We start from the raw sequence: 19362 nt of genomic DNA on the forward strand, positions 1-19362 counted from the left end.
AATTGAAAGCAGAGACTCAAAGAGACATTTGTCTCTACCCATGTTCATAGCAGCGTTATTGACAATGGCCAAATTCTGACAGATGCTACAACGGGAAGGAATCTTGAGGATATTACGCTGAGTGAAAGAAGCCTGTCATAAAGGCCAGATACTACATGGTTCCATTTATTTGAGGTACTTAGAGGAGTCAGACTCGCAGAGGCAGAAGGTAGAATGGTGGGTGCCAGGGGCTAGGAAGAGGGGGACTGAGGAGCTGTTTAGTGGCGACGTTTCTGTTTTGCAAAATGAAAAGAGCTGTGGAGCTGGATGGTGGTGGTTGCACAACAGTAGGCGTGTGCTTAATAACCCTGCGCTGGACACTTGGTTGAGATGGCCAATTTTATGTTGTGTGTATTTTACCACAATTAATTTTTTAAAAAGAGGAAGACAGTATCAGGAAAACCCCTCATGGGCAACTAAACACCAAATATTTCCGAGTAAACCTTTTGAACAAGAGTTATCATGTTGTTTACTTGGCTTCTTGAAAAAAGAAAATGAACACAAACACATCAGCACTTAAAATGGTCCTCCTGGGAACAGAGCTCAGAAATGTAGGAGACCAGCATCCCAAGATAAAAGACTGGGATATTTAGCATGTGAGAAATAGGTTGAAGCTGTCCTTTTAATAGAAAATATCCTACCACTATGCACATGACCAAGAGGAGCCTTCAGAGATTCAGAGAGAAATATTGCCCTCCCCACCCATCTGACTCAGTGGGGCTGCAAGTACAGGAACAAGGACTCTCTTCCTTCCTCACATCTGTAAGACTGTCCCCAAAACCCTCTTCCCACGGACTACCAGGTTATCCTGAACCCCAGAGATTCCATAGATATGCAGAAGCTTCCAGATAGAGAAGAGGGCTTGAAACAAGCACAGCCCATGAAAACAAGGTTGAATTAGAGCTTCCCTCTGAAACCACAAAATGTAAATCAGTGTGAGCCTTTTTTTTTAACTGACCACACACCGGTCTTTATAGACAAGATTTAGGTGGAAGACCACAGTAAGGATTCTGTTTTCGTTATTGTTTTTGTTTTGTTCTGTTGTGTTCTGTTGGTTTTTCTCCAGATGGGGATTTAGGGATTTTACACGAACACTTGACAAACTCTCCCCCGCTCTACGCACACACACATTTGTATACAGAAGACTCTGCTAGAGGCCGTGATTCACGGTAAGTTCTGCTGGGCTGTGCGTTGGCCTGGCTTTTTGGAGAGAGGTGTGGCTGCCCAAGAATTCACAAAAGCACTCTGAAAAGACAACTGAAAGTAAAAATTAAATGTATGTTTCTAGAGAGCTCAATCAGGGAGCAATTTAGTGGAGCAAAAGAATTCCCAGTCTGAAGCTAAGTCTTAGGAAATGGGAAGTAAGTCTCTATGGGGGCCGCCCTATTGTAAAATCCAATGATATTCAATTAAGGGGCCACAAGGTAGCAAAAGCTTTTTTTTTTTTTTTTTTTTTTAATATTTCAAGCAGCCTGTTAGAAACTGAATGTCTGCCCAGGATGTGGTCACATGGGCTAAGTAAAAGGTCAAGTTGCTTTCTGGCTGAGCTGGAAGTCTATCATGTCAGTGGGGTAACATGTCGCAGCATGTCTCATCGGGATCAAAAACTCTGCTTGGTCACTGATCAGATCAAGGGCATTTCGGGGATGAGACTCTTCCTTCCCATTCTGTTACATGTCTTCCATTAATAAAAATGGATTTACAACTGAATTAGTACTTGTTCACTGCAGTGTGGCAGGCAAAATTTTGCAAAACCCTGGATTCACCAAGGGAAAAAATAAGGGGTCTTGGGTGGTGAAAAAGTTGGGGAACCACTCTTGAGCCTCCTATTTCCCTCCCCCGGACAGGCACAATTCTGGGGGAATAAACAGGGTTCCCTGGGGCCAGAAGGGAGCGTGCCTGTTGTGTGAGAAAACTCAGAGAGAGGCAGTGTAAATTAACTGCATCTGGTTAGACTGAGCCAGGAGGGGGAGGAGATAATTAGCTGGCATTGTAGGAACAAGGGCAAAGAAGAGAGTTCTATATTTACTCAGAGGAAATCCAAAATAGACTACTTTGCACCCGTTTGGTGTTTGTGGGTGATCTCGACATCTCCAAGTCAGCAGGCTTGAACCTGGGGACCAGCTGCACAGCTCAGCCAAACTCCTGACGACACAATCCGCGCATCACCCCTCCAACAAATGGACGCCAGGCTGCATGTTTTGCTCCCACAAATGAAGGGAAGGAGGCTAAGGTACACCCAAAAGACACTCAGCAGCAATAAAACAAGATTCTGGTGAGGGAAAGATCTCTCCAAACAAAAGCCCTATAATGAACAAGCCAAATAAATGCATCTGTTTATAATAAAATGGGTTCTCTAAAAACCTCATGCTGATCCCTTTGCAGTGCCCTTTGGTGTGTATGTGTAGACGCGAAACATTTCGGAAGTAATGCATATTTCAAGTGATGCAGAGACATCACTGGGCTGTTTCATTGTGCATAGGACAGTAAAAATAAATGCCACATTCACATAAAGCTCCGTAATGGGCACCCAAGATACAGTTTCCACCTTCTCAGAAGAATTTAAGGCATTCTAGCACCAACAACAAAAGCACCAAATATGAAAATCTTTTCTCCCATTGATGCAAAAAGACTACTTTCTTTTGTACATGTAACATGTGTACTACATAGGAAGAAGGCGTGGGTGCAGCTAAAGGTGTAGTTTCTTGCAGTAAGAGCTGCTGCTGTGTGCTTACGAGATGCAAGGTGCTGGTGAGCATTTATGGGTCTGCAAATATTTCTAAAGCTGATTTATGGGGTGCTATTACAAGAAAAGATGTAACAATGACGAGGTCAGAGTGCCTTCTTGAAAGGACAGCAAAAGTTAGTGAAAAAGATGAGATGACGATTAGAAATCTCAGGGTACACGCTGGAAAGGACTGGGTCTGTGTCTAGGCTGCTCTTATATCCTTCAAATTCCCCCAGAGGAACCCAAGAGCAACGTGGGAAGCTGGGAAATGATGTCCCATGCAATCAGCACACCCAACTCACACAAGTGAAGACAGAGAGTGCTGGGAGAGGTGATCGTGGCAGTGAGAGGAGTTAAGGACAATTGTTTTTTCATGCTGGCTCTGCTCCAGCCAGCTGTGCAAATGTGGGTTGGTCATGTCACCATTCCCAGGTTCAATCTCTTCATCTATCAAATGAGGAGGGTGGCTGACTCCAAAAAGCTCTTACAACTCTTTAATTTTAAGGGTCTACGCACTCTCAGAAAAACCAAAGAAATTCCATGTAACTCCTAGCATTGGTTTCACCTGAACCTCCTAAGATGGCAAAGTCACCATACACATCTGGCAAACATTTTAACTTTGTCAGCCTCTCCCAAGTATCTCAGAGAACACAGCAGAACTGCCATGGCTATTTCAGTGGCCTCCTGAAGCCAACAGAAGCAGACAGGACCCTCCAACTCTTCTCTCCACTATCCCACTGAGGAACCGAGGTGCTGAGTGCTTTGTCCAAGGTCAGAAGCCAGGACAGAGCCAGAATCCCAGCCTCCTCGCTCCTAGGGCTACGCTATACTTGCCACGAAGAAACCAAGCTGGGTTTCCGGGAAGAATGCCAGAGGTTCCACTCTCCCAACTGAGGATTCGCTGGGATATTGGAATAACAACTTTGGAGACTGTGGTCTCTCCAATCCATTTCAGGACCTGGCTAGAAACATGAAAACCCAAAGAAAGAAGCAATAGGGAATTATTCCGTTTTTTAATGAAAGAGAAAAAATTAGGGGTGGGAATATGGGATTTCTTAAAAATTACATGATTGCTGGAAGTTAATTTGGTATTTCTTCGTTGGTTTATAAGTTCTGTTTCCAATCACAAAAACAGACAGCTGAGGATGCCTAAATCACATTTCAGTGAATTAGCATCTTGTCCCAAAGAATCTTGCCCACTCTGAATATAACACAGAACCCAGGATGCAATCCTCTGAGGTAGAAAGGAATCTCCCTCAATGCAATAGAGCGCTTGTCCTAATCCCCTCAACCGTAATCTAAATTGGAAGTCTTCAAGCCCAACAGCAATCTCTGAGAGCAGTAAAGAGGTTGCCACTTAACTAGGGATACTCCGCCTCTTTAAGGGACCCAGCTGAGGCCTTGCCCTGCCTGGTGGGGAGATGGCATCTCCTACCATCCCTTACCACCCACGCTCTCCTTATGAGGCCGGAGCCAGTGCCCCTGGAAAAGAACCCCATCAGAGATTTACAGACATTAAGTTCAAAAAGGAAGGTTCTGACTTCTTCCAAGAAAGGCCAACCAGAACTAGAAAGCACACGTTTGAACTAGCGTCGCACCTTAAAGATATAAAACCAACCTTAAGGCAGAGCCCAAGTGATCCGTACTCAGAGTTGAGATTCATAAAGGAAAGAACCCAGAGATGATTTTATTTTTTTTTTAAATCGCCTTTTCCCCCTACCTGTCGATGATGACAGGGTCTGAAGGAGTCTCATTTCGGTTTCCACAACTTTTCTTTTCGCAACATCGACTGCAGATTGGGAAGGAACCAAGAGAGTGAAAGAAATTTGTTAAAAATCAAGAAAATACAATGAACATAACCATGTAAGAACGTTCGCAAAAATGAATGTGCCCTGGGTGTCCTCTTCACTTTCAGCTGCTTGAGAGCAGAATTTATGGCCGTGTTTAAAAACAACAGTGAACTTGAAGCCCAAAGATACTCATTTAAATTCTCACTCTGTGACTTATAAACCGGGTAATTCTTAGCAAATCACAACTTTCCCAAGAGTCGCATTTGTAATCTGAACCATGGACAGCTGGATTTAAAAATCTATAAGGTTATTTCCAGCTCGGTGTTGAATGATTTTATGACTATATGTTTTAGATCTTTGTGTCTTAATAAATATTTAGACAACGAGGGGAAGGGAAAATGTATAAAATAGATCCCAAGTAGCTGCCCAGATTTTTATCAACCTTATTTACATAACATCTTTCTCCAGAAAACTCAGTGTACTTGATAAACATTTATGCATTCATTCATTTCTGTCATTTTCCAAATATGAAGGTGGAAGAGCAGAACTATGGTGTATATTTTAAAATAGGAAGTAAATGAGGCAAGGAGCTGTAAAATGGTAGCTCCAATCTTTTTCACCAAGTCAGGGCTGGACATATAGGTTCCCATCTTGAAAATGCTGCCTCCCCAAACTTGCACCTGGCAAAGGGCTGGGTGCCTGGTGGACCCTGGAGAATACAGGAGAGAAAGAAGAGGTCCTAGAACAATCACAACGGGTAGGAAGGACTCAGATGGACCTGGCAGAGACAAAACACTCCAGTCCAAAGGGTCCTGTGTGGGAGATGTAGACAAATGTAAAAAGGGCAAAGGAAGCTTGGTGGTGGAGAAGCAATGGAACATGAGCTCCCTGAGTTGCCCTACTGCTGCTTGTCAGGACCACAGACTTCTGAATACCTCTCAGCTCATTCAAGCACATGGGCCACCATGGACTATAACCTTGGACATAGCTTATAAGAAAAGCATTATCATTCACACCGGTTGGAGAATATGTCTAATAAACGTTAGTAATAATAAAACTATATGTAAGCACTGCCCTTCCCATGATAGTTTCTCTATAGCTGAAGATTGGTGCAGCCCAAAAGAAAAATTCTTAACGTGGGAATCGGGGCTCTGGTGTCTAACCCAACTGTCCCAAACCAGCTGCATGAATTTAGTCTAATCTCTTTAACCCCTCTGGGCTTTGCCTCCCTATATATAAAATTAAAATGTTGGACTAGATTATCTCCAGAGTCCCTTCTAGGTTTAAGAAGTCCATGAGGCTATGACATTCCCTGAGCACCCTCCAAAAGTGATGACAGGGTAAGGAAAAGAGGGAAGCCATGTGGCAGCAGGGACCCGAAGGCCTAGCACAGCCCAGTCGTAGATTTGCTTTCTGGTTCTCTGCAGTACTTTCACCACCTCGGATCCTCTGCAGAATTACAAACAAACAAACAGTTTACAACTTTTTAAATCCATCTCTCTAGTGCAGGGACATGTGGATTATTTAGTGAATAATTTTACCATTCTCAAAAAATAGAATATACTTGAAATATGCTAAAAAATTTTCACCAAATGGGCACAATAAGGTTTCAGAAATTTAATCAAATTAGTAGGAAGTAAAAGAAAAATTGTCTCAACTTTCTTAAATATCAGTGCTTGCCCCTAGGACTTTCTGAAATAATATTTTGTCTTTGAAATTATATGAGGTCTTAACTTTTAAAATTTCAATCCACCCCAAGATTAACACCAATAAAAATACTGACCAGCTAGCTCTCCCACCTCCCAGAACTTTTGTCTTTCTTCCCAACTCCTACCCCCACCCATTTCTGTCTCCTCTCCTTTTTCTGGGGCTTATGTCAAAGGAATACCTTTGCAACTCAGGCAAAACTTTTTTCTTAGCAACACAATTTCAAAAGCCCCATACATGTTAGTTACCTAAGGCCTTCTACCTAGACTCCCCTCTGACATCACCAGCATGTCAACCTAACCCAAACGTGTGTTTGGTGCTGGGTACAATTTAATTCCAAACTAAATCCGTTTAGTTTGAGAAGGAATGATTCTGAGGAGGCCGAGTAAGTTTGCAAAATTGCTCAGCTGAATTCAGCTGCTTTCCATGGGGAGTTTCTCTGGAGGAAAAGAAAAACAGATAGAAATATAAGCCTGCTGCCAGTGTAATACAATGTGGGGATTCGGCTCAGGGAAGGGAAGGATATTCAAAGGAAATCCAGAGAAACTTCAGGACCCCATCTCCTATATTCCAACAGTCACATATTTAAGTATAATCTCTCAGGTTAATAGCACAGGAAAAAAAAAATGTAGAAGACAGTCACTTGGCTGTTGCACTACAAAAATAAAGGTATAAAACTAATAGGAATGCACTGTATTTGCCCCATTTCAGCCCTTCTTAAAATTTCTCTGGTTTAGCCAAAGCTAATTCTCTGTTTCTTTCTTTTTTTAAAGAAAAGTTCTCATCAAGATGTCCTAGTTATTCTTTCTCTGGTTTCTTAAAATGCCATTCGGTCATCATGCCAGAATATTAAGATAAGCAAAGGGGAGTGGAGAGTGGAAGACATTCATGAGCCACAGTCCCCAAACAATCGCTGTAGGGTCAGGTATGTGGACAGTGGAGAGGAGGAACCGGGTCCCAGAATCACCCAGATAACAAACTAACTCAGCTCTCCCTTCCCCTGCCGCACAGCCAAAGCCTGAGTCACCAACTTCAGGTTCAGTTTCTTTAGTTAAAAAGGCTTTTTAGGGTTACTTCCTAGCAAGCAAGTCTGTAAGTCTGAAGTTCTTGTTCAGTGAACAAGACTATAAAAAAGGGGGGCGGGGGAGAGAAAGAAGGGAGAAAATTGAACAAAGACAAGAGGAAAGTGAACTTGGCACCGGGTTAGGACTCGGCTCCTCACGACCGCGGAGTGGCCTTTTTCCCTCGTGAATGAAAATGAAAGCGCTTCCCCTACTCCTCCCGGTGGCTCGGTGTGGTCTCTTTTATTCTAGTACTTATTTGGAGACCCTTTTACCTGAAATACTCTAACAGGCCTCTCTAATCCTCCCTATCGCTTCGTGCAATGTTGAGAGGGAAAGAGAAAAAAAATAAAATAAAATAAGCTGGGGATGGGGGTTGGGGAGATGAGAATTTTTACCCCCACCTTGAATCTTACCTGAATTTTTCAGGAAGGGAGAAAGAAGGGGGGAAAGGGGTGGCTGGAGAAGAAAAAGCCCCAGCCGGGGACACAGGGTGTCCAGTCAGCCAAACTCCTGCTCAAGACAAGTGAATATGCCCTTTCCCCTCCAGAATCGTTTTTTTAAAATTCAACCCTCAACTTTCAAAAATCTGTCTCTAATTTCAAACTCAAATAAGCGCACAGCATGGTGGCTTTTGTTTTGTTTTCTTCTCCGCAACTCCTCCCTGCGATTGCATAACAAAAGTGTCTAAATTCACACCATCTGGCCGATAAAGACACTGGCCCCACTGCCCGGCTGGCCCATCTGATTAGGGCCCTGTCTAGCCTGCGCCTTGTGGCGAAAAGTCACAGCTGTGGGGTTTGCTCGCGCTCAATACAACTCTGTTATTAGCCAGCTGTAGGCCTTGAGACGACTTCTGTTCAAATTATAATATCTTTTAACCCTCTGAGCATTTGAGGGCACAGGGGTGGCTGGCAGCAACATTACAACTAGATTTCTCCTCGCTAATAATTGGCAAAATGAACTAAAGCAGGGAAGAGGGGAGCAGAGACAGTTGAAGGAGGGAGAAAAAGTTATTTCTGAAAGATAACTATATTGTTTCCCTCCTCAAAGCTAAATGCTAATTTATGAGCTTTTTGACTAAAGGTTAGAGAACATAGAACCATGCAGAGAAATTCCCAGGTATGCCCCAAAACACCACACAAACGAAAGTGTGTGCCATAACCGTTGAGAAACAGGACATCTGGTTCATTCCTCAGCCATTGACTGCTATAACTGGCTCTTAAAATGTAGGAGAAGGAACTTTTTTCTCCCTAACTGCAGAATCAACCAGCTCAGGCTGACACATTGAATAAGAACTTCCCTTTTACATGCATCCAACATTTGTCATTACCCCTGTTCATCTCCCAACACACACACACAAAACAGACACCGTACCCATCCAATGGATCATTTATTTACCCATTAATTAATATTTGTTTTAAATTCTAGTTTGGAAAGAAAATAGCAGAGCATCTCTTCCCAGGTCTCAAATGCAGAGAAGTTACAGTACATTAAATTTTTATATTGTGTTACTAATGCAGACTAAACTAGAGGCTTTAAAAATTGATGCTGCTACTTAAACAGCATAAAATGAGGAGGATTTGATTGGGCTTAAAAATAAAAATGTCAGATTTAAATACCACTGTATGGGGCATGCAAGTATTATTTAACATGACAGGTATAATTCGTCAGACAATGGGCCAGTTTGTGGTTTTATTTTCTTTCCTTTAAGAAGATAATCTCTCCAAACAAAGACATTTAGAAGTATAAAGAGAAATGAAAAACACCCTTCAATTAGCCAACTGAATCAAAGTGTTCTGATCACTTAGTCTAGGTATTGCATGCAAGTTCATCTTGGAATTGTATTTCTTTCTCAGCGGACCCATCAAGGGGCCCTGGGCTGACGAAGCAGCTATCTGCTCACTCCATCGCCCTGCACCTTACCCAGCTACTCGGGCAAGGAGGCCCCGACCCCCTCAGCTCTGGCGGAGTTCAACTTTGCATTTGGCACAGTTTGTTTCTCTAATACTTGGTCAAAACCAAAACAAACATGTCTGATTGTTACGTTTCTTCCTGACTGGGTTGGGAGGGCGACGAGGCTGCCAGGAGCTGACCATAAAACAGTCCGAACAATCAGCCGCGGCCTGCAATTACCCCAAACTAGCAAGTCTGGAGTAAAGAAGCAATCGCGGAACAGGGAAGAGCTGAGGCTTTCTCTCCGATTAGAGATTTGGGAGAAGAAAAAACGTGTGTGGAATAAACATTTGCATTGTTATAGTAAAATCACCACCTCTTCCCAGAGTTTCCTTTTCATAGAAAACTCTCCTTTGCTGTGGGATCCCCAGTATCTGGCAAAACTAGGAACTCAACAGACATCTGTCGAAAGAATAAGTATGTAGATGAATTTCTTCTCATTTTTTGTTTTCTTCTAGTCAAGCAGAAGAAAGAAGATGGGAAAAGGTGCAGAAATTCCAGTAGACTGCACCTCTCACAACTTAGCCGTGAGAATCCCCCTGGGGCTCCAAACCCCAGATCTCCTGGATGGGGGTCCTCTCCCACCCCTCCCATCATGGTGGTGAACCCCACTGACCTTTCTCCCCACATTTCCTCCTGACCTAAGAAACTCCTCTGACGTGAGAAATCACTGGAGAAGCAACATCCCTGGAGGAAGGAAATGCTTTGGCATCACAGATAAGTGCCTCAGCTGGAGTGCCTGGGAAATGGGCCGCTGGACTCTCTGGTGGTCCCTTGCCGAGACTGTGAGTCTCCAGTGCTTTGACTCTTTAATGCCACAAGTGGTCCCTACTTGGAAACCTACCCGGTGGGAACTGAGCCTCTTGTACGGGCCTGGAGTGGAGACCAGTCAGGGAAAGTCCCCATCTCAAACTTGGCTAGGGGCTGCCCCGTGCCTCCCTGAGCTGGAGCTGCCACCAACTGCTGGACAACAGAAACTGTCCAGGTGGAGAGTAAACTTCTGAGACGCCCGGGGATGGAATCCTGCGTGGCTCTGGGTTTCCTTTCCGAGATGCTCTAAGAGTCTGGCCTTTAGTAAAGAAGCTCTGGTGCCTCAGCCTCCCTCCCTGCACACCATCACTCCTGCAAATCGGCGTGGGGACGCCCCTGAGCGCAGAGGCCCCCTGCCCAGCTTGCTAGCAAAACCCGCAGGACAAATCAGCTCTTACCTGCACATGACTTCGTGTGTCAGAAGAACTCGGCACATTTCCGGATTCTTATTTTGTCCCTCATAAGCTATGGGCTGCAAAGAAAGCAAGGGCAGGAAGGGAAGATGTGAGGGGAGTGGGGAAACCAGGAAAAGGGGACTTTAGAGCAAGCACAGAATCGGCTTCCTCTCTGCCCAGTGCCTCCTTAGGTGTGCCTGCTGGAGACACAGAACCCGAGCTGTGGCCTGGCTAACTCAAGCGAAATAATCACAGACAAGTTTGCCCCTTAAGAACATATTTCTTGCAAAAGGCAATGTTTGGGGAAACGATCTCCCAATAATTGCTTCCTCCCTTCACCCCTTTGCTCACCTCCCCACTCAAAAAGAAACAGAACAACTGGGGAGAGAGGGGGAAATTTTTTTTTTTTTCCAGAGTGGACCAGGTGGGAGTTGATGTCCAGGGGCATGTGAAGTCTGACCCAGGAATTCATGGAGGGATCAGGGAAAAGTGAGGAGAGGTCGGAGGGGGCCCTGCAAAGGAGAAGCCCAGTGGACCATGGGGCTCACCTGCTTGGTGACGGAGTCAATGAGCCTGACGTACAGGTCCTGCTCAGTGCGGACACCTGTGGGGAGGCGATGGGCGTGAAGTTAGGGCACCGGGAGCTTCTCTGGGGAACCCCCAACCTGTCCCTGCTGTAGGGTCAGGCCCAGGAAATTGCCCAGGGCTGCAGCGGGTGGGCCTGAAGGCTGAAAGGTCCTGAGGGCAAAGACCACCCACCCACACCCCTACCCTGACCCAGCCTCCCAAAACAGTGCTCTCCCTAGTCCTGACTGCCTGCATGCTACCTCGACAAGGTCAACTGCTTTCCTTGAAACGGACCTGTGAGGGCACCTGGACACCGAGGGAGTGGGGAGCTCACCGTTGCTGTAGAGGAGCTGTAACTTGTAGTGGGTGCCATTGTTGGTCTTCTCATTGCCTTGTTCCTAAAAATACAGGTGGTATTCGAATCCCTTGCTTTGGAGCCCCCCAAATGAGGGAAAGAGGAGAGAGCATGCCCCTACACCACCTCCCCACAGCCTTTCACCCACTCCGACAGGAGCTTTGAAGGACCCCCTGCCCAGCCCCAGGTCAAAGAGCAGGAGCCTCTGCCTAAGGACCACCTCCAAAACTTGCCAAGACTCTCGGTCACTTGAGCCTCTCCAATCCTCTGTCTCTCTCCCTTAAAAGTATCCTCAGAAGTGCGACCCCCTGCCAATTGCAACAAAGGGACACCCACCAATGCTGCCTTTAACAGTCCCCACCCAACCCACCCAGCTCTGTTCGACTTTAGAAAGCTGCAAGGCTTCTTTTGGCAGAAAGGTGAAGGGACCTGTCATATGGAAGAGCTACATCGGTCCCTGTCTGGACAGGACCAGCACCTCCACGGCCAAACGCTGCAGGAACCCAGGCCCAGGTTCAACAGGGACCTCTGGAGCGCCTGCTCCAAAGCTCACTTTGTACAGCTGAGGAAGCCCAGGCTCAGAGAGGGCAAGAGGCTCTCCTTCCCTCACACATCGGCTTCCTTTGAGATCAAACGCAGTCCCACAGCCGGTCTGGGGTGGGAGCCCCTGCGTGGGGAGCGAGGCTGGGAGACTAGTCTCAGCGGGAAGGCGGCCAGGGCTGGGCTCTGGGTTTCCACCTGGTACCGACCCACTCGGCAGGAGCCAGCAGGTGCAAAATAACAGAAACTACCGGAGAAGGGCAGCGGGCCCTGGGTGTACCTTTAAACTACGCTGTCACGGGAAGGGCGTTTGCTGACCCCTCGGTCCATGCCCAGGTTCCGCGAACGGCCCAGAGGCTGGGTGCTCGAGCCACCGGCGCCCCGCAGCAGGCGGTGCACCCGCGCGGGGGCGGGGGCGGTTTGGGAAAATGGACTGGCTTAGAGGCTGCGAGCGAGAAGCCCCGCTTTGTCACCCCTGGGGATGCGAACGGCACACGGCCGGAGTGGCAGATGGAGCCCTCGGGGCTTTGCGGGGAGCTGGCGGGCCGCGAGGGGGCCGGCCGCGCTTACCTTGTCGTGCTCCACGAAGTCCACGAAGGCCGTGCGCTCGATCTCCACCGGCTGCCCCTGCCTGTCGTAGAGCGCCAGGACGAAGTGGAAGAAGTTGGATTTCCTCAGGTTGGACGGAGGCTGCTTCTCAAAGTGGGCCCGGGACAGGGCGACTCCGCTGCGCGGGGAGAAACACGCGGGACAGCGGGCGCGGGAAGGAGAGAGAGACACGGCGTCACCAGCGCGCCCACGCAACACCGCGGAGGGGCAGGGACCCGTCCTGGGTCGAGAGTTCCGGACCCCTCAGACTTTTTTTTTTCAAATCGGGTTAAGAAGGCGAGACTCTTTAGAGGAGTCGCAGTGGCCGGAGGGCTCGGGTGGCAGGACTGGCACTCCCGGCCTCTGCCACCACTGCCCGCGGGCATCCCAGCGCCCGGCCTTTGGCGGAGCCCAAATGATCCCAGCTGCAGCCCGAGGCCCGGAGCGTTCCCCCAGGCAAGGGGGGGCCCCAAATCTTGTCCTGAGTGGGTCAAAAATCGGATCTGGGCCCGGGATCTAGGGAATAAGCCGCTGATACTCTTAAAGGCATGACCCCTTCCGTCACTCTTCCCTCGAGTTACCTGTCCGGGTGCTACTGCCGGTAACCCCCATCCCGCCCCCCACGCGCGCCCGCAACCTCGGAAAGGCGGGGAGAACCCCCTGGGCCGGCAGGGAGCCCAGAGCCCAAGCCTCGGGCCGACAGGAGAGGCCTCACCTCCCGTTTCCCTCGCTCTTTCGAAAAGTTGCCAAGGACAATGGCAGGCGGAACCCCCGAAACCAGTCCTAGGGATCGCTGATACTGGGCACCCCGCCCCCAAAACGGCTCAGCTTGGAGAAGCCCAAATGTTATTAAGAGGCAGAGAAAGTCCTCGCCTGGGGCTGGGGGAAGCCGCGTTCCGCTCGCATCTTCTGGCGGCTCCAGCCACACCCGCTGACCGCGAAGCCCTTTTTGGAGGACCCGAGAGGCGCCCTCGGGCGTGTCGGGTGTGTGCGCACACCTCCCTGCCCGACCGGCTCGGCCGCGGACAAACTGGCCGCCAGATAACGTTTAACTGGAGACTCGGGGGCCAGGCGAGCGCGCAGATGGCTGGAGCTGCCCCGCGGCGCTGGGGTCTGTGGGCCTCACGCCCCAGGGCGCGAGCACTTTTCACTCTTTTGAAGGGTGTAAAATTTAGCTAGAATACCCCGCTCGAGCTGCCCGTTCCAATTTCAGTAAGTATTCGATCCGAGGAAAGTCCGGAGGCAGGGGCGGAGTCTTTAAGGAGCTCGGCTAAGGAAACGCGCGGCGGAGCGGGCTCTGCCGAGCTGCCGGGTCTCCCCGGCCCGCAGCCCAGCGCAGCCGCCGCGCGCGCCGCGCCCGAGGGAGCGGGACGCGCCCCGGGCTCGGGCGGGAGCGAGTGGGGCGCCCCCCGCCCGCCTCCGGAGCGAGGCGAGTGCTGCGCCCTCTCCTGCAAGGGTGGCCGCCGGTTCGCTCTACCCGGGACACCTGGAGACGTGGCCCGCTAGGAAAGGAGGCGTTTCTAGGCGATATGCCGGGACTTCGGAGCGGGACGGCCAGCAGAGCGGATAAGAGGCTGGAGTCGTGTTCGAAGTGCGCGGGCTCCTTGGGGCGAGGGGGCTGTCTCTGGCAGACACGGACGCGGGGACCACGCATTCCAGCTCAGCAGTGAGGATGAGGGCGGGGTACCAGGGTGCCTTCTCGGGGCGCCGCTCTGCACCAGGCGTTGACCTTCTCAGCGTGCGGGCGCGTAGAAACTCTCAACTTCGGGGACTAGCGGGCCCATGCCCCGCGTCTGCGGCCGGCGCCTCTCCTCGCCTTTCGTCTTCCGCGGTTCCTTCTACTATTCGCCCTCCGTCTTTTTCTCTCCAATGCCTCCTTTCCCCTCTCCCGGCCTGGGTGCTTCTGGCCCTCTGCTTCACCTCTGCACCCCGACCCGCCAGCCCGCCCCCTCCCAGGGCGCGGAGCCGCGGCGCCTTCCCAGGAAGCCGCTCCGGCCTCTCCGGCCCCTCCCGCCGCCGCCGCCATCTGCCCGCCCGGCTCCCGGCCTCCAGGAGCCGCCGGGGAAGATGCGGCGGGAGAGGCGCCCGCGGGCGGCGTGGCGGGGCCGGGCGCAGGGGCGGGGAAGCGGCTCCCCCGCGGCCCGCGCCGCCAGCTGCGGCCCTCGAGCTCCGCTCCGGGCCAGCCCCTCCACGCAGGGCTGCGGACTGAGCTGCGAGGCGCGCAGGATGCTACTAGCTTATCCCCCACCCTCTCCCAAGAGCGGTCTGCGGGGCAGGCGCGGGGGAGAAACACAACGACCCCGGCAGTTTCAGAAACTCAAGGGTTAGCCGCGGGGTGAGTGTTCCGCAGACTGCGGCGACCTGCAGGCCGGAGGGCGAGCCCCGGCGCGCGGGGCCCGGGCGACAGATGCGGCGCAGCGAGCGGGGGCCGGGAGAGCGAGGGGGGCGTGGGGTGGGGGCCGAGAGGGACAGCGGCGCGGGGAGAAGGCAAACGGGCTAGAGACTCGGAGCGCGTGCCAGCCGTGCGGCCGTCCAGTTACCTCTGCGCCGCGACATTGGCGTCCACCACGCCGACGTTCCGGACCCAGGACCTGACCGAATCCATCTCGGCGCCCAGCGATTTCTCCTTCAGAGCTGGCCCTCTTCCTAAAGTATCTTGAATCCCAAACATTTAAAAAGTCTGAGCTGTCTCTTTAAAAATAAGAGTTACCACACTGTCCTTACTGTTCCCAACGTTGTCACCAAACCGTTTCCTCCAAAGCAATCCAAAAAAAAAAAAAAATCAAGTGCTGAAGTTAGAGTCTCTCTTGGAAAAAAAAAAAAAAATTTAAAAAGATAACCCGTCCTTTGCTTCACGCGTGAGGTGCGGACTGGTGTAAAGTTTGGGCTCTGTCCTCCGCGAGCTCAGAGCTGCCACCCCAGGCCCTCTGTCCTAGGTCGCTCGCATCCTTCCAGCGGCAGCGCTGCCTCCAGAAAACGACCACAATTTAGAAGCATCACCTGTTCTGGGAGAAACAGGAGATTGATGACGGCCTAATCGCTCCCTCTCCTCCTGGTCCCCCACCCTCCCTGCTCCTCCCCACCGCTCCAATTTAGAAAAAAAAAAAAAAAAGATCCCCCACAGGGTTAGTTGTAAGAAGACGGGGAAGACCCGGAGCCGCGAGGAGGCGGTGGCTGCGAGCGCGGCGGAGCCCGGCAGCCGCGGCGCACCGGCCCCATGAATGGGTTACTACGGCCCTGGCCGCGGGAGGCGGAGCCGCGGCCGGATAAGGAGCCTCATTTGCATGGACGCTCGGGATTGGCCGGCGCCGGGCAGGCCGGGCCGACGTCCTCGGGCGGCGCGCGTCACGCTCCGAGGTGAAAGGGCCGACGGAAGGCTGTGGACACCGTGTCCTTGGGGTGCGCGCGTGGGCTGGGGGGGCCCCCAATCCGGCACTGTAGCGAGGTGGCCTGCGACGCCGCCCACTCAGTCTGGACGCGGGAGCGGGGTGCCTCCGCGGATCCTGCCTCTAGATGCAGATTTTTGTGTCCTGCGGGAAGGCACAGCCGTCCCCGGGGCCGGGGTCCGCGTGCGTGTTTGCAAGGAAGCGGGGAGTGTGACCGCAGGTACTTAGGTTTCGCGCAGACGTTTCCCCAGAGCAGCCCAGTTCCCTGAACGGCTCTCCCCAGTCTCCTGGAGTTACACGGTGACACTCGGATTTTGTGTGCGGTTGAGAAGTTGTTGAGAGAGAAGGGTGTATGAATGAAAGCGGGGGGTGGGGGTCGGGGGGGAGTATGAACAAGACCTGAGTGCTGTTCAAATAAATAGAGTGTCGGGGAAAATGGCCCAGGAGCTAAGGAAAACACCCCCGGGCGGAAGCGAGCTGGAGGCGCACCCGCGCGGAGGAGAGGTTGCCGACAGATCGTGGCAGGCTTAGTGCAAGAGCTGCCCGGCGTCCTCCCGAAGCCCCCCCCTCCCCGCCCAGTTCCCGAAGCCCCGGGAGCCGGCAGAGGAGCTGCGGGGAGGCGGACGAGTCGCGGAAACTTTGCCCACGCCGCGCGGTCGCCCCGGTGCTGGCCGGGGGCTGGTGGTCGGGAGGCGGCCGCGGCTCCGCCAAGCAGCTGAAACCTTAGACGGCTTTTTAACGACGCCGGGCCGCTCGCGCTGCCTATTAACATCCTCCCGGCTGGGTGTTATTTTCTTGCCCCTGCTTTTGTATTTTGATCTGCGCGTAGATCTGCCGCTGAAACCTAGAACACCAGCGCGGAAACAGATTTGAAGACAATGAATGCAAATCTGTGCTCAAAGACCATCTGCCGTGGAGGAGACCAATCAGCTGCTCCTCGGTTCGGGCGGCTGCGCGCAGCCTCCCGGCCTCATTACCGAGGCGGCCCTGGCGAAACCTGGGCTGCGTTCAGGGCGCTTAACCCCCAACTCAGGACTCGGAGTTGAGCGTGAACTGACTTCCGACCAGATCCCTTAGGTGTAGGTGAGCGCTCCCAAATGAGCTGCGAGACGTTGCCGCTAGAGGACCCGACGCCGGTGCAGCCCGTTTGCCTGGCGGCCGGGGAGCTCGCGCTCTCAGAAAATGACGCTCTTTTGAGAAAGGGACGGGCCAGCGACCGCACTGTACCCCAGGGCAAACGGCGACCCCAGGCTTCCCCCGCGGATCGCGCTCAGGGCGCGCAAAGTCGCTGCAGCTGAGATTCACTTGGAAACCGATTGGGGGGAGGGGTGCTCGGACCCTCTCGGTACAAACCCGGGGTCCAGGGATTGGGGTAGTATGACTTAAGGGGGGGCGAGGGCGTGAAGCCCCCGCCTTTGGGTAGTGCTGACTGTGGCACCCCGACCCTAGGGCTTGGTCCTTCTTGGTAGGCAACAGGGGTAGGGGAGCAATAAAGGGCGACTGGGCACCGGCATATGGGCCACAACTGTTGTGGAAGCCGAGTGAGACCGGAGTTGAGCAAAGAAAGGAGAGCGGGAGCGAAATTCATAGGGATGAAACTACCCTGTTCCAACTCGGCAATTCTCTATTATATGCAGGTTTTATGGATATTTTCGGTCCTTACCAAAAACTAAGCGCCCGAGTCTTTTACCCTGATTCGCTCTCTTTATCAATCTCTGACCCTCAAGTAACACCCACCCCAGTAGAGGTAATGCCTCGGATTCCTTGGCGGAGAGTGTGGAACAGCCCGTGAGCCCCTCAAAATGTGATGAGCCCCACAATTTTTTCAACGGACCTCTAATCTGCACCGCGACGTTGCCAAGACAGGAACCGAGCGCAACCCCAGGGGACCGTGGGGCAGCGGGGGGTCCGAGTCCGCTCTGGACCCTCTGCCCCCTCCGGCCCGAGTCGGCTGGGGTTAAAGGGCGCAGCCGGGGTTGAGCCAGCCGGCTGCCCAAATTATGCCCCTCAGGGAATGAATGAATTGGTCCTTTCTCCCGGCTCCCTGCTCTCCTCCCCAAATTAGACCGGGGCGCTACGAGGGCGCCCCCACACGCACCACCCAAAGACAAGTTCAGGGGTCAAGGTGCCCTGCCCGGAGGTAGTTTTGGAATACGTAGCCCGGGAACTTTGACGTGGGGAAGGAGGGCCCCGCACCCCTCCTCGCCCGCTGCGCTAGGGGCAGCCGCTCCACCGCCGCGCGAGGCGCTTGGAGCAAACCGCGGCCGCACTGCTGAGAGCTCCGTGGGCTTCGAGCCGTGGGTGCTCAAGTTCGCTCTTGGCTGAGATGAAGTTCCCGGCTAGCTCGGGGAGGAGGGCGGAGGGGACAGGGAGACCGGGAAGCAGCATTGGGCCCAGCAAGGCGGCGCTCCGGCCTTCTGCGAGCGCGGAGCGTTTCTGCCAACCCAGTTGGGTTTAATTAGGTTTGTGTAGGGTTTGGGGAGGGGAGGGCTCAGAGTAGGCCACCCGCGCCGAAGAAGCGTTGGTTAATGTTGGAGTGAGCGGGGGGGGGGGGGGGGGGGCCGCAGCGCCTGGAGGGTCGCTCCCATCTCTATCGCCTCGGGCTACCCCTGAACAAACCTCTCCGAACGCGCCACAGGAAACCCGCCTTGAGCCTCGCGGGGGCCCGGCCGGCGCAGCTGCGTCCCCGGGAAGCCCAGCCCGCCGGGGGTGCCGAGCCGGCGCGCGCCTCCCCCGCTCCGGCCCTCGAGCTTCGTTCTGCCGCTTGCCTGGGTCGAGAAAAATCCAAGATGAACATTATTAAAATTCTTCGTGACAATCTATTTGCACAAAACCGGGGTGGGGTGGCGGCATTCGTCTTTTACCCTGACCCCTCCTTTGTTCACTGCTCCCAGTGAACCCCGGGTTTTCCCCTCCTGTTTATTTTCACATCTGCACCTCAGCGTTCACTTTCCTCGCGGTTGGTTTTAAGGCCCGTTTCCCCAATCTCGTTCGGTCCAGTCTCCTGGGCGCCGCGTCTCTCCTCTAGGTCAGAGGTTCGGAAATTTTTCTTAGAAAATTGCTCTGGGGGCCCCGTTTTCCTCCAGCAGGGCCCTGGGGTGAAATCAGGTGTGAGAACACCCCCGCCCCTTACAGCCTGACCTTCACCCCCACCACCAGACACACACACACACTGCGGCGCCAGGGTCTGCGCGACCCAAAGAGCAGAGCCTGGCTAGTACCCAGGGAATTCGATCCCCAGGGACAGCCAGTTTGGGTTTTGCAAATTAAATGAGTGGCAGGCCCCCCTAAGTCCCTCTTCGGACGTGAATTTTCCAATTGGTTTGTTTCAGGTGGAACCTTTGCTTTGTATCCGTCCGAATAGAAATAAACAGGTTTGTTTGCCATCTCAGAATCCTGCCGAAGATTTAACTCACGACGTCTAGCGAAATAATTTTTTT

At 52.3% G+C, this 19362-nt stretch overlaps 1 protein-coding gene across 4 annotated transcripts in view; it reads right to left on the reverse strand.

The window, feature by feature from the left end:
* Positions 1 to 15779, reverse strand: part of EBF2 (EBF transcription factor 2) — a 181719-nt gene extending 165940 nt beyond the window's left edge. For all 4 annotated transcript variants that reach the window (XM_081135736.1, XM_081135738.1, XM_081135737.1 and 1 more), the window contains exons 1-6: positions 15077 to 15779; positions 12519 to 12675; positions 11388 to 11451; positions 11035 to 11090; positions 10490 to 10563; positions 4488 to 4556 (exon numbers count right to left, since the gene is read on the reverse strand). In XM_081135736.1, coding sequence (XP_080991862.1) covers positions 4488 to 4556; positions 10490 to 10563; positions 11035 to 11090; positions 11388 to 11451; positions 12519 to 12675; positions 15077 to 15207 — 551 coding nt within the window. In that variant the 5' untranslated portion in view covers positions 15208 to 15779. The remainder of the gene's footprint in view (positions 1 to 4487; positions 4557 to 10489; positions 10564 to 11034; positions 11091 to 11387; positions 11452 to 12518; positions 12676 to 15076) is intronic.
* Positions 15780 to 19362: the final 3583 nt, after the last annotated feature.

Source organism: Miniopterus schreibersii (assembly GCF_964146895.1).
Source record: "Miniopterus schreibersii genome assembly, chromosome: 4".
Taxonomy (NCBI): Eukaryota; Metazoa; Chordata; class Mammalia; order Chiroptera; family Miniopteridae; genus Miniopterus; species Miniopterus schreibersii.